Source organism: Antennarius striatus, chromosome 12, assembly GCF_040054535.1.
Source record: "Antennarius striatus isolate MH-2024 chromosome 12, ASM4005453v1, whole genome shotgun sequence".
Taxonomy (NCBI): Eukaryota; Metazoa; Chordata; class Actinopteri; order Lophiiformes; family Antennariidae; genus Antennarius; species Antennarius striatus.
Window position 1 is genome coordinate 17,000,010 of NC_090787.1, and position 20,086 is coordinate 17,020,095.

Genomic DNA, 20,086 nt, shown 5'->3' on the forward strand with positions numbered 1-20,086 from the left:
GTGACGTAACTGTCTGGGATGACGAGGTTTCATGTCACTATATTATCTGTTAACTACCTTATACCAGACTGTGATACAGTTGATGTGTAGTGCTACCTCTATATATTGAAATATAGCTTGCTTACAGCATGTGCTCTGTAATCGTCCTCTCTGGAAAAGGAAAACAAAGGTTTGGTGTTTTATATTCATTTCTGCTTCCTGTGCTTCTCTGATGGATTATATTTCCTTCCTCTCAGAGTCTAGATGAGGATTCGTCATATCGAGATTAAGGTCGATGGATAATCCGATCACAGCGGTGTTTGAACTCACTGGGGTGAATCATGCAAACATTTAACATGACAATTCAGTGATGGATGTTTTCTCCCTTTGTTTTTTTTTCAATGGGAAAATATTTTTGCAAATTAAAATTTGAAAATATGTCACATACCAAACATGACTTCTCATACAAATATACAAAGCTGCAAGTTTTATAAGTAAACAAACAGATTCCTTTACTATAAAGTTTCAAGGCAGTGTACAGCAAAAGAAGTACAGGAGAACCAGAACAAAACTGTCTTTAAATTTCCAGAAGATCCTCCATAGACTACTCACTGAGTTCAAGTTTGCCAGAGAATTGCCAGACATTTCTGTCAAAAACATATTTCAGTTATATAAATTGTTTTTATGAGAAATGAATGCTCCTTGTGTATTATTTTCCTTATTTCTGAACGCAAGCTCATTTATTGTGATTGTAGTCATGAGACGCTCTGATGAAAGCTATGCTGAAATGTGTCATTGTGCTTATTGGTGAATTCCATTTGAGCTGTGCTGCCTTGTTTCAATGCATTTGGAACATTTTTTAATTGCATTTGGATTTTGGGTGCAGAGGACACTATCACTGAATTTGCTTTAGGCCAGTGACCCACCTTTAAATTATGATTTTGGTTTTCTAAGGTTTTCTGTATCACATACAGTAATCTCAATAAAAACTAATAACATGCTTTCTACATCCGAGCCAAATTAGAGAGCAGCCCTGAGTGTCCAGGAAGCAGATCAGACCTCTATCTGCAACTGTTACATAACAGCTGTTATTAATAATCACAACGGTGACAGACTATTTCTCTTTTTGATTATGGACAGACACGATTTTTAACCCCAGACCTGATGAAGAGTGTGGGCAATGATTACCGTAAGCAACTACAAATCGAGGAAAAATAAATCAATTTTTTTTTTAAATTACTTACATTTTTATTAGATTAAGAAAAACTTAATGCTTCCAGGAAGAAACCTATTCCAGCTGACATTGGTTTCTGCTTATACCTGAGCACCCATAATCCCTGTAGACCCAATACATCATTTATCTCCGACAGGGGGACAATCCTGTCAATACAGTAATAAAAAAACAACCTGGCACTGAACTCCTCGAAAACCAAGGAGATGGTGCTGGACTTCAGGAGGAAGAGGAAGAATCCCTCAACTTTTCTAATCCGAGGGGAACTGGTGGAACGGGTCAACAGTTTCTCACACGACCTTACATGGGGCACCAACATCAATGTCTTTGTGAAAAAGGGACAACACTGTCTGTACTAAAGTTGCTAAGAAGAGTAAACGTGTCCCAGGACCTGCTGCTGTCCTTCTACAGGAGTTCTCTGGAGAGCATCCTCACCAACAACATCCTGGTTTGGGTCAAGAGCTGCTCTCAGGCTGACAGGAAGGCTCTGGAAAGGGTCAGGAAGTCAGCACAGGAAGTCGTAGGTGTACAGCTGTCCTCTCTGTCAGACATCCACAACACCAGATGTCTGCGTAGGACCACAAGCATCAACGGTGACAGTTCACACCGGGGCCGCAGCCTGTTCTCACTGCTGCCCTCTGGGAAGAGACGCAGGTCCATCAAGGCCCAGACCTCCAGAATGACCAATACGTTTTATTCAAGTGCGATCAGAGTACTGAACACGGTACTCTGAAAGTCACTGACGACACGCTGTTGGAAGTCCCTTCCAGTTAGGTACTCTGTGTAATGTATTTGTTGCAACTGCTGCTACTGCGCGATTAATAAAGTATCTATCTATCTATCTATCTATCTATCTATCTATCTATCTATCTATCTATCTATCTATCTATCTATCTATCTATCTATCTATCTATCTATCTATCTATCTATCTATCTATCTATCTATCTATCTATCTATCTATCTATCTATCTATCTATCTATCTATCTATCTATCTATCTACTGAGCGTCTGCAGCACAGTACATTCCGACACTCTTGACGGTTTATTGTAAATACATCTCTATAATTGCTTGTTCTTGTACCTGCATTGTGTTTATACCTGTTCCTTTTCACCTGAGTCGTCTTTAAAAATTTTGCTGTATTCTTGTGTATAATGGCATTAAAGGCATTGTCTTCAGTGTCGATATTGGTGAACGTCTCCATGAACATAAATATATTGTGAATTCATTTCCTGCTCCGAAGTTCACAGAGATGTAGATATAAGGGCTAAACGTAATGTAATTTCCCCGAGGGGATCAATAAAGTATATCTTCTTCTCCTTCTTCTAAACGCTGCAGATGACGCACCAACAGGAAAGAAGAGAAGCCCACGTGAAGTCCGACATCAGAGCAAACTGTTCACTTAGTCACTTAGATACTGTATTTACTGAGTTATTTTGACATGACGTGAAATCATTATCTATGGGATGTTAATGTTACGTTTTATAGGCCATCAGTGTTAAGCTAATTCGTCTCTCCAATGTTGGTGTGATCGACTCCACACCAGTTAGGACACCATCAATTAGGACATTTTCATCATCTTCACATTCCACATCGTGGCTGGCAGAGAAAATTAAATGTTTCATATCTTTGTATAAAATATTAATTTTCTGAACTGAACTATTCGGAATTTAGGTTCATAGAAAACATCAGACATCTAATTTCTCGTATTTTTTTTATTCATTCGTAGAACTTTCAAAACCAGTTTTAACAGACTCACCCTCCTTAGGCACACCCAGAGGTGTGGCCCACAAAGTGACGTCAAGTCACATCAAGTGACGTCAACACCAAATAAAAGTTCAATGTTTACAAATGAATTTTTTATGACAAGAAAATGAAAGTAAAGCAATAATGTAAAACCAAAAGATAAAAAATAATAATAATGAAAATAATAATTGAATTTTTTTATTATTATTATTATTAATAATAATAATAATAATAATATTTTTTAATTATTATATCTTTCTTATTAATTATTATTAATAATAATAATAATAATAATAATAATAATAATAATAATAATAATAATAATAATAATGAGTTGAGGTTGTTAGGCGGGATGCTTCATTTTTCGATATGCTACACCTGCAAGAATCAAACATAAAGTTGTCAAGGGAAGAAGCTCGAACACTGCTAACCATACAATGGTACAGAGGTTGGTACAGACAGTCTCTTCTCTTGGTGCATCAGAGACACATTAGGGAACACACACATTGGGTTCTCCACTGTTGCGTGACCAGAAATTAAGCAATGGAACTGTGAAATCAAAAAATATCTAATGTAATGTAAATGTAATCAACTTAATTAATTAATCCCCATAGGGAAATTATTAGTCCAGAATCTGTTTTCCACTAATAAACATCTTGATAATGGTAAAGATCTCAATAAGTCAAAATGCACTCAGAGATGTGTATACTGGTTTTACCAAACTCTTCCAATTTTGTGGTATAAAAAAAATCAATGTTGAAAAAGCACTACACAACAAGGTGTCATATGCAAAAACAGAAACTCACCTTCTCCTCCTGATGCAACACTCTGCTGCAACAAATGATGCAAAACAATATATATTGGTGAAGAATGTCAGTATTGTTTAAGTCACAGAAAAAAACTGGAACACCTACCACAGGTATGAGACAAGAGGCAGGCTTGGCAAACACCATTTAAACAAATACCTGAAATTATTCTGTTGTCTATGTTAGTCTAGAGATTTAACCACTGTTTTGGGTTAACCCTAACCCTTAACCCTAACCCATAACCCTAACCCATAACCCTAAACCCTAACCCTCATGCCTAACCTTAACCCTAACCCCTAACGCATAACTCTAACCCTACCCCCTAACTCTAAACCTAACCCTAACCCCCTAACCCTAACCCTAAGACCAAACCCTGACACCTAACCCCTAACCCTAACCCCTAACCGTAACATAATCCTAACACCTAACCCTAACCCCTAACCTTAACACCCAACCCCAACCTTAACCCCTAACCCTTACCCTAACCCCTAACCCTAACCCACTAACCCTAACCCCTAACCTTAGGCCTAACCCCTAACCCTTACCCCCAACCTTAACCCCCTAACCCTAACCCCCTAACTCTAACCCTAACTTCTAATCCTAACCCCTAGCCCCAACCCTAACCCCTAACCTTAACCCTAACCCCCACCCCCCCTAACCCTTAACCCTAACCCCTAACCCTATCCCCAACCCTAACTCTAACCCTAACTTCTAACCCTAACCCCTAGCCCCAACACTAACCCGTAACCCCTAAACTTAACCCTAACGCCAACCCCTAACCCTTAACCCTAATGCTAACCCCTAACCCTAGCCCTAACCCCCTAAACCTAACCCTTAACCCTAACCCCAACCCCTTACCCTAACTCTAACCCTAACCCTAACCCTAACCCTAACCTCAACCCTTTTGTGGAGTAAGTATGGGGATTAATTTTCACACTCACATTGTCATCTTCATCACTGTCTTCTGAATCCTTTCAAAAGAAGAGAATAAAGATGATTATGAAGTATGGCATAACAAGCAGGATATTGTATTCTCTAATGTTTCTTTTCAGGAAGAAAAACTGTACTAACTTACCAACCTACCAAAGTACTATACTAATAGCTAAAGTAACAGTCATTCATTGTGCAGGTTCATGTACTGTACAATAGGGCTGCCATAATGCGTTTTTGCTTTTAAATCTTTAATTTTCCAAATTGTTGCTGCACCTTCCACTGCCGCTTCTGGCTTTCTGCCCTTGACACACACGAACAGTGGTGGTAATCAAGATGAGCCGTGAGCCATGACGAAAACTTACTACTTACTCGTAAAGCTGTGAAAATCAACTCAATGATTTGGTTCATGAGCTGTGCTTAGGACACATATGTCATTTGTTTTCTGTAGCGTTAATAATTCCTTAGTTACAGGTGACTACCTCGTTGATTCATTTGATGTGAAAGACAAATTAAGGAAAGAAAGAAAACAAAAAAATAAACCTGAAGTATTTAATTTTGTTCCTTTTCCTTATTTTACTCAGTTGTTTGTAATTTATGTCACACAGTTAAACAATTGTTTGTTGCTACAAGCATATTTCATTATGGGTTTAAAGGAACCGTCGCCTCAATTGTCTTTATTTTTAGTTAGCATACACCTTAGAGACTTCGAGCTGAAAACTGATGAGTGTATAAGACCAGTTTCATGCTGGTCCGATAAGGTGTCTGTTTTAAATTCCATTTACTATGATTCAGTTAGTTGCTTAATCGAACAAAATAAACGGTGATCAATCGACTATCACAGTGATTGTCTGTGGCAGCTGTACTGTACAGTCCGTTGTTACCTGTTTGAGTCGATGTATATGATTGCTCTTTCCGTCTTTTAGACGTCCTAATCAATTCATTTACTTCTGGACATTTATGACGAATGCATGTCTACCTGATAAGAGCCACAAAACAGCTGAGGGCACATCTGTAAATTCCACCTCTTCTTTTCCTTCTGCTTCATCTTGGTTTTCATGGTCTGTGCTACAGTCTGAACAGGGGTCACACCCGCTGGTGAGGTTGCTGGAGAAGAACTGGAATGGTCTGGGTGGGGGGTGGCAGCATTGTTGCAGGAAGTTGGTTCATGACAGTTCTTTATAAACGCATGATCGAGGACTTCCTGGGGTGTGATCCTCTTTTTCGGATCCATCTCCAACATGGCCTTCAGAAGCTCGATGCAATGCTCTCTTTCAGTAGCTTCTGTTTCATTGTTTTTCTCCAGCCTTATCTAGTTTAGGAAGCAATGGTCAAATTCTCCATCAATCACTCATCCCTCTGATCCATGAGAATCTAATTACTCAAAGTAAAAAAGCAAGGAACTTTTAGCCCTTACTGTTTTTAGATCATCCAGTGATTGGAGCGTATGACCCATTGGAAGATGGATTGGATACAGTTCCTGCTGAATCTTCTGTAGATGAACTACAACTTTAAGATAAATGCTTTCTAAAGGAAAGTGTAACGTATTTGTGTTTGCACAATCGTGTCAACAAAATCTCTTTCAGCTATAAGCATGTTATATTCATTGGACTTGAGAAGTTTAAAGGCGTACTTTGAGTTTCCACTTTGACGCCTTCTTCTTGAAAAACTGCTTTGTGAAAATCCCCTCGTCAAGAATAGGGCTAGCCGGCATACCCAGAAACATCACCATTTCTGCAATCTGGAGATAAAACACAGCTTAGTTATTTTGCAGTGTTGCCAATTCTATCCGCTGAACTGTCCTGTTCATACATCTTTTCATATTGGTATCCATTTTTCATCATACAGAAGTAATGTTAAGCTGCTATAGGCCTAGGCTGTTGAGGTTATTTTTCTCGATCCCCCCTGTAAAGGGAGTTACTTTGGAGCTTCTGTCATTTCTCTTTCTTTGCTTTTCTAATTTGCTACTAACAATAAATCAATACTTTTTGTTTGAAAGATACTGCCGTTGTCTTTGTACTTCTGCTCGACAGGTGGGGAACAAGCATAGAAGCCCGGAAATCCCGCCCCCACTTCAGCAACAACAGCACGATCTGGACTGGAAATTCAATCTGACCTATCTGCCACTCTCTCTTTCTCTCTCTCTCTTTTCCTTGCCCTGTCTCTGTCCCCGGTGTATTTCTTTTCCACCCAACCGGTCAAGGCGGATGACCGCCCTCCAGAATCTGGGTGTTTTTCTGGGAGTTTTTCCCTGACACTGTCGCTTACGCTTGCTCTGGAGGGTTCTGCTGGTTTTCTGTCTGCTAAAGCACTTTGAAATGTCTTACGATGTGATAAAGCGCTCTATTAATAAAAGTTGATTTATTTATTTATTGATGTTCAGTACATTTTTATAAGAAGTGTAAAGCAATAGAGATTGCAAAATGTGCGTGTGCAACTCACAGCTATAATAAAGTGGGACAAATCTGTCCGGTGCTGAACGGGGAACAGCAGCCTTCTCTTCAGAATGCTGGTCTGACTGAACAACAAACATGTAAGACTGAGTACAATGGATATCTTACCACTTCTCCATCCGAGTCGCCGATAAACAGACATTCACCCAACACCATCTCAGCCATCACACAGCCCACAGACCACATATCAACGGCCTCCGAAAGTGGAAGGGCCAAAAAAACTTCTGGAGCCCTAAATGTAGAAAAGACAAGTAATGTGTGCCTCACATATTTTATGATAAATCTTTATGATAAATCTGGAAACTACTAAGGTACATCATTATTTTACTTATCATTTGCATTTTAATAGAATCTACCTGAAATGACGTGTTTGTATCATTATGCCAAGCTCCAGCTCAGACCTGTGCATAGCCAAGCCAAAGTCTATAAGCTTAATACGGACAGGTTTCCTGTGATCTACCATCATGATGTTGGTGGTGTTAATGTCAACATGGACAATCTCCATTTCCTTCAGTGTCAGCAAGGCCTTGGCCAACTGCAGAACACAGGTGGGAATGTATGTCAGGTTTGTGACAGGTTCTAACCAGCAGTATTAGATGCCTTCAATCTGCCATCACTTTACCTGTTGAATTACGTCTCTGATATCACTCAGAAGCATTGGTCGTTTCCTTTGACGTAAAAGGCTTTCGATGTCCGTGTCCAGCAACTCGAACACAGGCGCCTTTCCATTTGTGAAGTTGAGCCAACCATGACATTTGACTATATTATGCTGATCAGCATTTGCAGCCATTAATTTTTCTAAAACAGCAATCTGTAAAAACATAACAAGTTTGACATGATTAGTTCCTGATGATGTGATTTGTTCATAGTTACTTTTGTCAATGCATTTACTATTAATGTGTAACAGACTAGCATTAACTTAAAGCAGATACCCTTTTTTTGTATTTCTAATCACACACTAACAAAATAACAGATGTTAACGGCAAACTCAACAAGCGGCCTACCTACCTCTATGTCAGCACAACCTTTCCTCAAGGGTCGTTTGACAGCCACGACCTCCCCAGTGTTGTTCTTCCTGCATTTTCTCATTTCCCCAAAGGCACCTTTTCCTAGCTTCTGCATTATCTCAAAGTTGAGAACGTCCAAGCAGAGCCCATCTCTGACAGCTTGTGGGTACTGGTTCTTCCACGGGTAGGATCCATGGAGGATAAACGGATGGTTGAGCACTTCAATGGGCGTGATCCTTTGATCAGGATCCGATTTCAACATGGCTGACAGAAGCTCGATGCACTGCTCGATTTGCTCGTCTTGATAGCTTTTCTTGAAAGGAGGATGAAGAAGAAGACGAGGAGAAAGAAGAAGAAGAACCAGTAAATATGACATCATCTGAATTTATCACTTTTTGTTTGGACAAAGCACCAATAACAGCTGTTAACTTTTTTAACTTTTAATTTCTTCACATTTCTTCACATCTAAGCAACAAAGTTGACCACTTTTCAGGAGATTGTTACTGGTAAAAGGACAGTTCATAGTATGAATGCTTCACCAAGGCTTTGAGCAGCTATTTCAGGAGTGCAGTGACGTCTGCCACATTGTCGGCTTTTGTCTACACTGCATGTTTAATACATGTTTTTATACGGTTGTGTACTGTGAAAACAGCTTCCACTTAGTAACCTCACTTTGCTTTAAACAGCTGAGAAAGTCCTTTTCTAGTAGGGGTACAGAGTGAGACTGGTTCGTCAGGTGGGGTGCATGAAGCAGCAGTCTCCTCAGTCTGTAAGTGTAAACTCATTACAATAGGTGTCGTACCTGCTGTTCTTCAAAACATGTATATAGTTTACAGCCATCGAGTAAGAAGTCTATGACAAGAGCCAAAGACCACATATCAGCAGCTTCAGACAATGGCAGGCCAGAAATTCTCTCTGGGGCCCTAAATGAAGCAGAAAAAATGTCAAAGATTAACAGTCCATATAAACATCAAGACCATCTCGCTCCTTAATCCAGATTAACTCCCTGTCACCAATGCAGCCTCCAACCAAAGTTCATTAAAATCAAGGATTATTTTAAATAGAAGAGCAATTTGTGGAGAAATGCTACTGAAAAGATTGAATCTAAGGTGAGAGACATGAAAAAGTAATGGAATGTAAAAATAGGTGAAAACTTAATTTAATGGAGAGAAAAAATTACACATGAAAATGACAGAAGATGAAAAATGAATAGTGAATTTTTTATGTTTAACAATAACCTGATCCTGAACTGCAATGCTGAATTAGGAACATAATGACAATATTGTGTATAATATATTATACATGAGAAATATTTGAAAGTATGTTTAGTGCAAAGGTCCTTACGTAAATTTATCTGCTGGCAGCTTTGGAGGCTTCCTGTCATCGGATCTCAGCTGGGCCGAACTGAAGTTCACCAGCTTGACTCTGACAGGTTTTCTCCTTCGGTCTTCTATCATGATATTTGTTGGTGAAACATCATCATGAATCACCCCGATGGACTTGAGGACCAGCAATGCTGTGGCCATCTGCAGAAGACAGGTGCTTAACTTCTCAGTTTTCCTCAGTTTAAATGTGACAGTCATTGGCGGGTTATCTTTGCACTGACTGGGGTCGTACCTGTTGGAAGATGTCTCTGATGTCACTCAGGCTCAAAAGGTTCTTGTTTGTGGAGACATATTCCTTTAAGTCAATATCTAATGTCTCAAATGCCAGCGTCTGACTTCCAACAAACCAGCCATGAAACTTGACGATATGATATGCGTCAAGGTTTCGGCACATCAACTCGATCAGGATGGCAAGCTGCAGATCAATAGAAGGGAACCCGTCACTCTGGAAACTCATTATTCCTCATCTGTAACCAGCTTATACTCTAAATATTAAAGATGTGCACCTTACAATGAACAAGACCTACCTCATTGTTAAAACTGTCATAATTTTTTCTGTTTTTGACAGCTACAGTCTTCAGATTTTTTATATTTTGTTGCAGACTCCCATCAAAGGGCTTGCCGCTGATGAACCGATAATCATAATATTGTAATTCAAAAGAATTACCGGTAGACTCAGAACCAGAGCTGTTCATCTTGGATCCTGCGTGTGCTTGCATTTATCAGGGTTTGTATGTAATGCACCTTTGGATAATTTTGATCAAGCGGTCACTGCTTTGTGATGCTTTGTCTTTGAGGCTTTGGTGTCTGTCTGCTGCACCGGCTCCAGAGTTTCATTGGACGACACAGATCAAAGTAAAAGATCAAAGCAAACTGTTTCAGCTTCAGTTGATGCTGCTGGAATCTGCAGGAGCCACTCTCCCAGCGTGATGGACGCTTCCTGTGACCAACATCACAGTTTTCCTCAGCAGTGGGTGTTTACAGGACAGGGAGGCACATGACTGGATCTGCTGTCCTTCTTGGAGTGTTGGGAGGGAACGGCCCAGCCCCGACATCATTGGAGGCATCCACCTCAACCAGACTGTCGGTTGGGGTCAGGTTGTTACATCGGCTGTTTGGGTGTGTGTGTGTGTGTGTGTGAGAGTGGTTTCAGTGAGTGAGGTGCTGCATGCCCACCGCTCGACTCCTGAGGTGACTCATGTATCGGCTGACCCCCAGTCAAGACTCACACCCCAAAATCCAACACCTTTCATCACAACCAGCCAGCAACAGAACCCCTGTAACCTGTGAACCACATGTGCCTCCTCTGGAGCCTTATGATGGGCAACCTGGGGACATGCAGGGATTTTTTGATGCAGAGTTAAATCTGAGTAATAAATTCAATAGACATAATATGCTTTTATAAAATGTTTGTCTATATGTTATTCATCCCCACTGCAAATTTTAAAATGCAAAATTGAACATCCTCAGAGTCGATGCATTTATATATATATATCGTGTGCTTCAGGCCTGTTGGATATTATTATCCTGCTATTTTGGACCAGGACAAGGAGCTTATATTTTAGTGGGACATTCCTGACTAAATAAAGGATAAATAAATGTATTAATTAATTATAAATATAAAATACCTCTTTAATATACTGTGTACATCAATTTTTCACCACATAATTTTATGACAGACCAAAAAGTAGTAAGACAATCAAAAAAGTTTATAAAGTCATACAGTTGAAATATACTGTATTGTAAAACACAAGAAACATTCAGTTAGTTAACAAGTTGAACAGATGTGTTGTTTTCCATCCATCCATCCATCCATCCATCCATCCATCCATCTTCCTGTAAACAAGATGATCGCAGCCGTCTCATTTGCAGATGCTTATTGGCCTTGCGGGTCACGGGTCTGCTGGAGCCTACAGGCAAAAGGCAGGGTACACCTTGGATGGGACGCCAGCTCATCAAGGGGCATGTGTTGTTTTAATTGCAGGTAAATAGATTAAGCAGCATGAAGTGCAAATAAATTGAAGCTTTATGAATCTCCTAGTGTTTTTGTGTGTTTGGTGTGAAAAATGTCTACGGTGGTCTCGTGGCACTGCCTGAGGTCGTAGTCACAATATCCAATAGAGAATCGGCCCTGGAAGATAAAATAAATAGCTTCTTCAACAACTCCACATTCTGACTCACAGACCTGCAGCATTATAAGTCTAACAATAACATTTTGACGTCTCACCGTAGGTTTCTTAAAGTAATCCAGTCCTCTTCCAATCTTGATGATCCAACCATTGTTAAACCTAAAAACCCAATGAATGTTGGTTCACTGACAAAAAAATAAAGCTAAACTTAAAATGTAATGGAATGTTCATCTATATAGTATAGAATTATGTTGCAGCTGTACCTGATTTCTCTGTCATGAATAGTGGAGGAATACTGCAGATCCAGAGTCAGCCCCTGAACAGACAGACTCTCCTTCAGCTCAGACAGAGCGCTGCTCTGTTGCCCACTGTCCGTCTGCAGGAGAGCAGGAGTGGAAATGAATAGAAGATCTTGTCATGGATGCTATGAATTCAAAATACATTATTCAAGCCACCTACTTCTTCCCGTGTAGTGAGAAGATGGATCGTTTTCACCTTACAGGATGCTTTTACCAACATCTCACAGAACCGCAGGAAGTTGTACAACTGAAGTGGAGAGAAGTTTGTTTGTCGTGTTAAAGTGACTTTAGTAAAGTTTAATAATTACATAAAACAAACCATAAAATGACAATTCAAATGCCTTAAATAAATGTAAATCATTAAGCTGGGATGTTGTTTTACAACAATTTAATTTGTATATGTAAGTTGTGGCCTGTAGAATAATCAGTGTTCAGAGTTTACTTCTGGTTTACTTTGAAGGTCTATTGTGAAATATTTATAAGGCTCTACTGGCAGAAGGGTAACATAATGCCCATTTGGTATACAGTATATAATTATATCTTCATCAATGTGTAATCATGTGAAACATAGATTCATTATGTTTTTGTTACCTTAAATGGAACTGTTCTATCTACACCTGGTTAGGATTTGGAACCTCGCTGTCACCAAATCCTTCACGCTGGACCCTCAAGTGTTTGTAAATCATAATAGCAGTTAAACTAACAAAGGCCACTCATGTTTTATCATTAATTACAAATAAATACAATTCATGACACAGAATTTTGTAATGAGATCAGCTCAGATTTTGGAATTTATTTCAACTAAAACAACTGACTGATAACTCCGTTCAATTTGTATATTTAGTTTGAAATTTAAGTCATCCCTCCATCCATACATCGATCCATCCATCCATCTTTTCAAAGATTTTCAGCTGCTTTCCTGTTACATATCAATTTAATTGAGCATAATAAACAATAAAAATGTAATGAAGAAACAAAGCTCTTACTTGATGGATGTGCCGAATGTAAGGATCTTCCACCCAGACCTCTGTGAGTAAATTACTGATGTATGGCTTGAACAGAGACTCGAAGCTGTAACCTGTAGCATCCTCTGCTATTCTTATCTGCTCGTGGTATTTCCCTTCTGACAGCAGAGAGAACACAAGGAAAGGACAAGATATAAACTTTAGAAGTTATCCAGACAGGAGTTTGAAATAACGAGTGATTTGAACAAGCACACAAATGTTATTATCATGTGGGAACGAGTTATTGTCCTCTGTGTACAAATCACTCTACAAAATGAAGTAATTTTCCTGTTTTCACAGTATAATCATGTTGAGTACACAAGACTTACCATTCTTGGGTCACATCAGTAATGATGCAAACAGTCATCACAGTTTTTTTTCCCAACTTGGAATGTCATGCATGAATTTCCAAATACTCTTGCATAAATATATAAGCTTATGATCAATTATAAAATGCAGAACTTGTATGAATATAAAACGTTTCTCCTTACAGCATTGTACCATTGACGCCAGTGTAAAAAAAACAAACAAACTAATAAAACGTTAGTTAGTTTTAAGCAGAAGCAGAAGATGCTCGGTGGGAGTCAACATTTTCATCCAGAGGTCATTTATTTACCTTCTTTCATCTGCTTAACATGAGCTTTTATTTGCTCTGCTCTTTCCATGTAACTCTTTATCTTATCCCTGTAGTGGCCCCTCTTCGACTCATCTTTTACAGCTGCTGGCAGGAGAAAAACATTCAGTAATGTTTCGTGTCAGGTGTGTTATTGTCTGGGAGGAGAAGACGTGGAAACCTTTCAACACGTCGAGGAGCAGCTGGATTCCCTCCTGGTAGTAAACAAGACTCGACTCGAAGCATCCGCTTTGGTCCATCTCCACTGCTCGTTTCAGGACGGAGATGGCGGATGTCTCTATGCCTGACACATGGTTTTGCGTCATTTTTTTCCCCCCCACCCTGACGATTATTCGTCTTTTTAGGCGTTTAGGAGAACCAAGACAAAGTCAGTGAGCTACAAAGTTCTACCGTCCCAAACTGTTAGCCAGCCGGACAAGTCCGTCACCAAAATAAACTCCCTGTGAAACATGAGGCCGGTGTGATGTGATTGCTTACAGCTTCAAGTATATGTAGTTGAACAAGAACTTACTTGTACACGTTTTATTATAAATTTTAAAATGGTATATTATCATTGTTTCCAATCACAATGCAAGTAAAAATAAAATTTACAAAAGATGTCGGAACTTTGCCGAATCATAAGTTTGTCACCGGAACAGTTTTAATGTTGCTTCCGGTGAAGACGTCCGTGGGGGAGATAATGCTAACGTGACATTCTATCTGGCAAAGATTTCAACTTGTTTTTCACCGAATTTGAAATGAATTGCAATAATAATAATAACATAAATATGATATGACTCAAACTACATTAGTTTTTTTGGTATAAAAGATAATTTGTTCGAACTACACGGTTCTTTTCGGTTGTAACCTTGGCGTGAGAGAGAAGTTGTTACTGCCTGTAGGGGAAACCAGCCGCCGTCAACCCTACCGACAAACATGGCTTTGAGCTCTTTACCAGCCAAGGTGAGAATATTTATTCAAAAATTAGGCCCTCGTAAATATCTAGGCATTTTTACACTTGTATGTTGAATATCATCCAAAAATGTATACTACAGAGTTGCAACTCGTTTTAAGATATCTTGAATAAATGTGTCTCAATCGTGATGTAGTTTACATGTTTGACAGTATGAAGGTCTGGTGCATTTCAAGTTCACCACTCCAGCCTTCTGCTGTCCTGAAAATTAAATGTATGAGTGTGTCTTGCACAAAGATTATTCGGTCATAATTTGTGACCTAATCTGAAATTATTCTATTAATGGAGGATGCCAAAATAATTTTAATGTGGAAACAGTATAAAGTTGCATGAATGACAGCTTTATTTTGTATTGATGTTATATGGCCTGATCTACAAAATTTAAAATTTATTATTAAGTCTTATTAAAATTTAAAAATTTTAATACTGTAATATTTTTAAATTTTATACTGATTATATTTTAGTTATAGTTTAGTATATAAGTCCTGTTAGTGCTGCATGTGTCTGTCTGTTAGTGTAATGTATGTCTTGTGGTATGTCCTGTGATGTCAATGTTTCCTTTTCTCCTGGTGTTTATCCAGTATTATTTGTTATTTAATGCCTGAGCAGTGGATATATGCAATTTCCTCCGGGATTAATAAAGTATCTATCTATCTATCTATCTATCTATCTACAAGACACTGTGTACTTGTACTTTAGGAAACAGTTCAGCTTTTAGGGTAAGCAACATTTTGACTTTAAACTTTATGTGCATTAGCAGATCCTAACAGAAGCAACACGTTTATCACCCTGCCAGTGGTTTGTGTGTGCACGAAGCAAATATACCCGATCAAGAGTCCCACCTGAGGTGAGTCATTCCAGCCAGATGTCTTGTGTCAATTTTATAAAATAATTTGTTGCAAATCTTTTGTACCCTAGTAATAGTATTTTCTTATATTGTACACATACTCATGTAGCATATGAATACAGTAGTGTAGAATTCAGAAGACAGGTGTGGAGTTAATCCAGCTCATGCAGAAAGAATACACTTACGAGTTTTACATTACAGTGATCCATTAACTCTGCTCATTTGTTCCATTGTTTTTTGTTTCAGTATTATGCTGAGAGGTCAAAAGAACATGAGAAATATGAGGGTGATCCAGACCAGCCTCACAAGCTGCATATAGTAACACGGGTCAAAAGTGTGATACGAAGACCCTACTGGGAAAAAGACATGGTGAAATACCTTGGCCTTCAAAAGGTATGGCTGATAATCTGTTCAAAACTCACAACATATCAGTTAGCTTCATCTTTAACCTCTGAAAAATACAGTTGTACAAAGAATATGCATAAATAAGTCGTGCCTGTCTTTGTTGACTGTTTTCAGTTTATCATCAGCTTTTAGCCATGGAGAGTCGTCATAACCGATGATGACTGTTAGTTGAATTATGTTCTGTGCCTCAGTAGTGCCATGTAGAATGAAAAAGGAGTGCATTAGGTTACATGCAGGTAGAGAGTCAACCATGAAAGTTCCTCTTAGCTCTTACAGACATCCAGTCCACTATGGAGGCATAAAGATCACTTACCATTGTACTTTATTCTGGTGAAATCCAGATGTATTGTCACATTAAGTCTTGAATAATTTGCACTAACTGTCCTGTTTGAAATTAGGCAAACACACCAGTGATTCACAAAAATACACCAACAGTCAACGGCCAGCTGAAGTTTGTCAAGCATCTTGTAAGGTAAGATTAAGGGTGACAGACCTCTGCAGAAAATTAATGTGCAGGCAAAATTAATAATACAAGTTATCTACATTTATGACCCCAACATTCGAGAAGTAGCTCCTGCAACTGTTTGTTCGGTCATTGGAGGGACATTTAAAAGGACTTATTTCCTTGTTCATTCAGGATCCAGCCGCTCCGGACCCCTTATGGACTCCCAGAGGAACAGGACATGGCAGACACGTACATCAACAGCAAGGGAGAGTTAATTGTTCGGCGCCTCCTCAAACCTGCAGACCCTAAGGCTATTGAATCTTAGCTCTGCATTCATTCATAAGTTACTGGGTCACTCATTCATAAATGTGATCCTTTGTTTCGTCTTACATCACTACTTGGATAACTGCTCCAGGTGTGATCGGATTGCTCAGAACAAGTGTATTTGTTTTTCTAAACATCAATTAAAAAACATATTTACATGTTCAGCTTTAACAAATTGCAGTCTGTTGTCAGTGTATCAGTAGATTATTGTCAAGCTTCTGTATTAAATGTGACAGACCTTCTCAAGTATCACTCATCTCCTTTGTTCAGTCAGATCATCTATGGCAATTATTAGACCTGATTCACATTCACAGTCAAATTGAAAAGACACCACAAGCAAGTGTTTTTATTGTTGGAACAGTGAGACCATATCAGGACCACAGCAGTCTGACTTACACATTAAAAACAAAATGTACAGATTCATCCTTCAGCTGTTCCAGACAAATGAGTCGTTTGTGTTGGCAGCAGTGATTCACATTCACAGATGAATGACTTTGTATGCATGACTTTGAGAGTAGAAGGAACCCCATGCAGTTACAAGCACATACGGTGGTAGGAACTTACCAAATTTTGTGTTCCAATAATTAGTGCTTAAGCTATTCAAATCTATAAAACTTACCCACCAGCCGACTTTTGTTTAAATCATTATTTCACATTTTCTGTAAATCGTAACTTTATTTCACTTCGCAAATATCACTGTGTTCGTCTTATATATTATTTAACTGAAATTCCTGATCCGAACAACCAGTGATTTTATAAAGGGAAAATCTTGAAAATTATCAGGGTGGCCAGGCTTTCTCATACCACTGCATTTATCAAGTCCTCAAATATAATTTGAGTGAAAATCTGAAATTCTGGCTCAGGCATGTAAAAATGTTTACTGATCTTGGCACTCACAGAATTTTATTAATTTCTTACACAAGACTTGCATGATTACATGGAAAAGAAATAACTGCTGTAACTAAGAGAAATGGAACATTAAAAATATGGAAATCTGTAATACAGGAAGTTTCTTTTCGAGAGGCTGTTTGTAAGCTGAATTGTTTGTAAGTCATTATATACTAAATGTCAATCCATAATTGCAAGACTGACCAGGGTGAGACGAGGGAAATGACTTTTAGAGATGCACACATGGGGCGGTGCTGCTCGTGTGATCTCAGCCTCAAAGCTTTGACAACAAAATTGTGACAGACAAGTTCTTGATTCAATTATAAACTTCTTTACTTAACCAACTTTGAAAATTGCCAAAACAACGGACATAAAAGGCAGGAACAAAAAATAAGAGGGCTGTTTAGCAAGACTTTCATGAGGTAGCCCCGAGAGAGAAGACAAGTCGACAGGCGGTGCTTTCAGTCATCTCCTGAGTCTGAATCCGAGTCGTAAGCTTTACCTCTGATGGTTTTCTTCTCCACATGTCTGATCTTTGTGCCTGACCTTTTTGTCATTGTGGGAGGTTCCATTAGGCTACCGCTAGAACAGTAGGGGGAGAAAATATTTTTAAAAAAGGTTGCTTTTAAATTTTTCCAGCATATTCTGTAGCAATGTAAATCTCACCTGTAGTTAATAACAGCTGCACAGCCAAGTCTCCATTCAAGCATCTCTGTGGAAAACTCATCTGTGTTCCCCAGGTCACTGAATCCAACCACATATTCTTTTGTTTTTCCATCCAATACCAGCGCCAGAGTAGGAATGATCTTAATTCGCAGTCTTTCTGTCAGAAACGGGGCCTTTTCCACATTCAGCTTGATGAATTTGGTCTCAACATGCTTCTTTGCCAAGATAGCCAAGTGTTTGTCGAGGATCTTGCACCTACGCAAAGACTGACAGACTCAGAATCCAGTGACATTGCCCCCCACTCAAACTAAAACACAAAAATATCATTAACTAAATCAGTGAACTAAAAGATAAATATTAGTGAGGTAATGTTTTGACTGCAGGAAACAACTAGGCTATTATTTCTCAGGTAACAATTGACAGCTAAACTTGAGATTATTATCAATAAATTTTATAGAGAGTTCTGTAAATATAGGAATAAATCTGTGTTGTCAGAGATCACTTTGTTGCATTCAGATCTCTTCTTTGGTTCAGAGTGAAGAAGAAGACTTTCTTCATAAATGCTGATTTCTTAGTCACACTTTTTCATGCTAGAAACAAATTTTCAATTGTACAACTGTCACTCGATTACTTGGGGTCTACTGTGTAAATGTAAACAATTATCAGTGAATGACTGACCTGAAGGTGGAATTTCTGTAGAAATGGCAGACAACTTTCTCTGTGTCCTTCACCTCAGTGAAAAAGTCTTTCTCACTCGGCACTTCTCTGTACTCGCCGTGGCCTTTAGACAGCCACTCCTTATGAACAGAGAACTCATATGAGTTGAAAAGCAACAAAGAGAAAACAAGTGGATTTGACAGTATGGTGCAATAAATACACAAAGTAAAACTAATTTTCCCAAGAAAAGAAATAGAGTATAATGGTACAATCCACTGTATTAGACAATGATCACCGTCGTTGTTCAGACACACACCTGCTTCTGGTGCTGCCGTTTCTTCAGTGCCTCCAGCCGCTTCTCCCTTAGTCTTTCCATATCATCATCATCCAATTCTTGTAGTTTGTTCAATTGCTCATCCACGGTTTCCTCAATGAGTTTGGCTGATTGTTCCAAAACTTTTGCCAAGACATCAATCTGGTTGGCCATGGTGGAGTGTTCAGACTGAAACACGATGGATCTGAGACAGGAAACAACAGGTCGTGTGAACTGAGACATGACGTCAGTTAAATGTTGACTATTAAGGTGACTGTAGACTGCAAAAAATGTGTTGACACCCTGACGTATTTTCTGATATTGATCCCACAGTGACGTCAGAGCCATTGATAGCTGTTAAGAGATCAATGCTGACAGTGGACAAATCCATGGTAGCCTTACCGACTCAGCTAGAACTAGCTTACTTAGCTTAGTTGAGAAAATCTACTACGCTTTTCCATTTTAATGTCTTACACAATAAACAAACTTACAACACAGACTGTTGTGTTGACAAAGTTTCGTCGCTAATTACCTGTAACGTTAGCAATGAAAGTAAACGTGGACTACAACGAGAAGTGCCGTCGTTAGCCTCTTACGCTAGCGAAGATTAGCTTTACGACTTTCTTAAATCGTTAAAACTGTCAGAGACGAGAAAAAAAACAGAATTTATTTATTAGGTGACAACAGACGTCAAAGATGTGTGGTGTTAAAAAAACCCACTTCTTAATCACAATTTCGATAAAAGAGTGGATTACCTGTCAGTTAACAAAGGCTTTCCCACCAACGTACGCGCGCAGAGCGGATGTGACGTCAGAGTTTACGGAAGTAAAACTAAATGACCCCGTCGCCACATTTTTTTAGTTCTAATTTTGTCAGTAATACTTTGCAGTTTGTAACGTAATCTAGAAAAGATAAACGCAATCTCTATCCATATAAAATTACAGACAGTCCGATGTTTGTTTCTTTATTTTATTTAAAATCTCAAAA

General features: G+C 38.8%; 3 protein-coding genes across 5 annotated transcripts; 1 reads left to right on the plus strand and 2 right to left on the minus strand.

Annotated features, from left to right (window-relative positions):
• Window positions 1-11,172: 11,172 nt before the first annotated feature.
• Window positions 11,173-14,018, minus strand: mitd1 (MIT, microtubule interacting and transport, domain containing 1). 2 transcript variants are annotated; one of them, XM_068329571.1, is made up of 7 exons: window positions 13,763-14,018; window positions 13,585-13,689; window positions 12,951-13,087; window positions 12,125-12,211; window positions 11,929-12,041; window positions 11,764-11,824; window positions 11,173-11,667 (listed from the first exon to the last, which is right to left on the minus strand). In XM_068329571.1, the coding sequence occupies exons 1-7, from the start codon at window positions 13,905-13,907 to the stop codon at window positions 11,563-11,565; spliced, it is 753 nt and encodes a 250-aa protein (XP_068185672.1). In that variant the 5' UTR covers window positions 13,908-14,018; the 3' UTR covers window positions 11,173-11,562. The 2 variants fall into 2 exon arrangements, with proteins under 2 accessions (XP_068185672.1, XP_068185673.1); XM_068329572.1 differs by having other exon boundaries at window positions 11,174-11,667; window positions 13,585-13,686.
• A 245-nt stretch (window positions 14,019-14,263) lies between these two features.
• Window positions 14,264-16,788, plus strand: mrpl30 (mitochondrial ribosomal protein L30). Of its 2 annotated transcripts, none has more exons than XM_068329019.1 (5): window positions 14,264-14,544; window positions 15,312-15,401; window positions 15,648-15,794; window positions 16,205-16,278; window positions 16,444-16,788. In XM_068329019.1, exons 1-5 carry the CDS (start codon window positions 14,518-14,520, stop codon window positions 16,574-16,576), a joined length of 471 nt encoding a protein of 156 aa, XP_068185120.1. In that variant the 5' UTR covers window positions 14,264-14,517; the 3' UTR covers window positions 16,577-16,788. The 2 variants fall into 2 exon arrangements, with proteins under 2 accessions (XP_068185120.1, XP_068185121.1); XM_068329020.1 differs by having other exon boundaries at window positions 15,315-15,401; window positions 16,444-16,749.
• Window positions 16,789-16,894: 106 nt separating this feature from the next.
• Window positions 16,895-19,903, minus strand: txndc9 (thioredoxin domain containing 9). The gene is made up of 5 exons (XM_068329018.1): window positions 19,855-19,903; window positions 19,103-19,304; window positions 18,808-18,926; window positions 18,130-18,384; window positions 16,895-18,045 (listed from the first exon to the last, which is right to left on the minus strand). The coding sequence occupies exons 2-5, from the start codon at window positions 19,271-19,273 to the stop codon at window positions 17,925-17,927; spliced, it is 666 nt and encodes a 221-aa protein (XP_068185119.1). The 5' UTR covers window positions 19,274-19,304; window positions 19,855-19,903; the 3' UTR covers window positions 16,895-17,924.
• Between the last annotated feature and the right edge of the window lie 183 nt (window positions 19,904-20,086).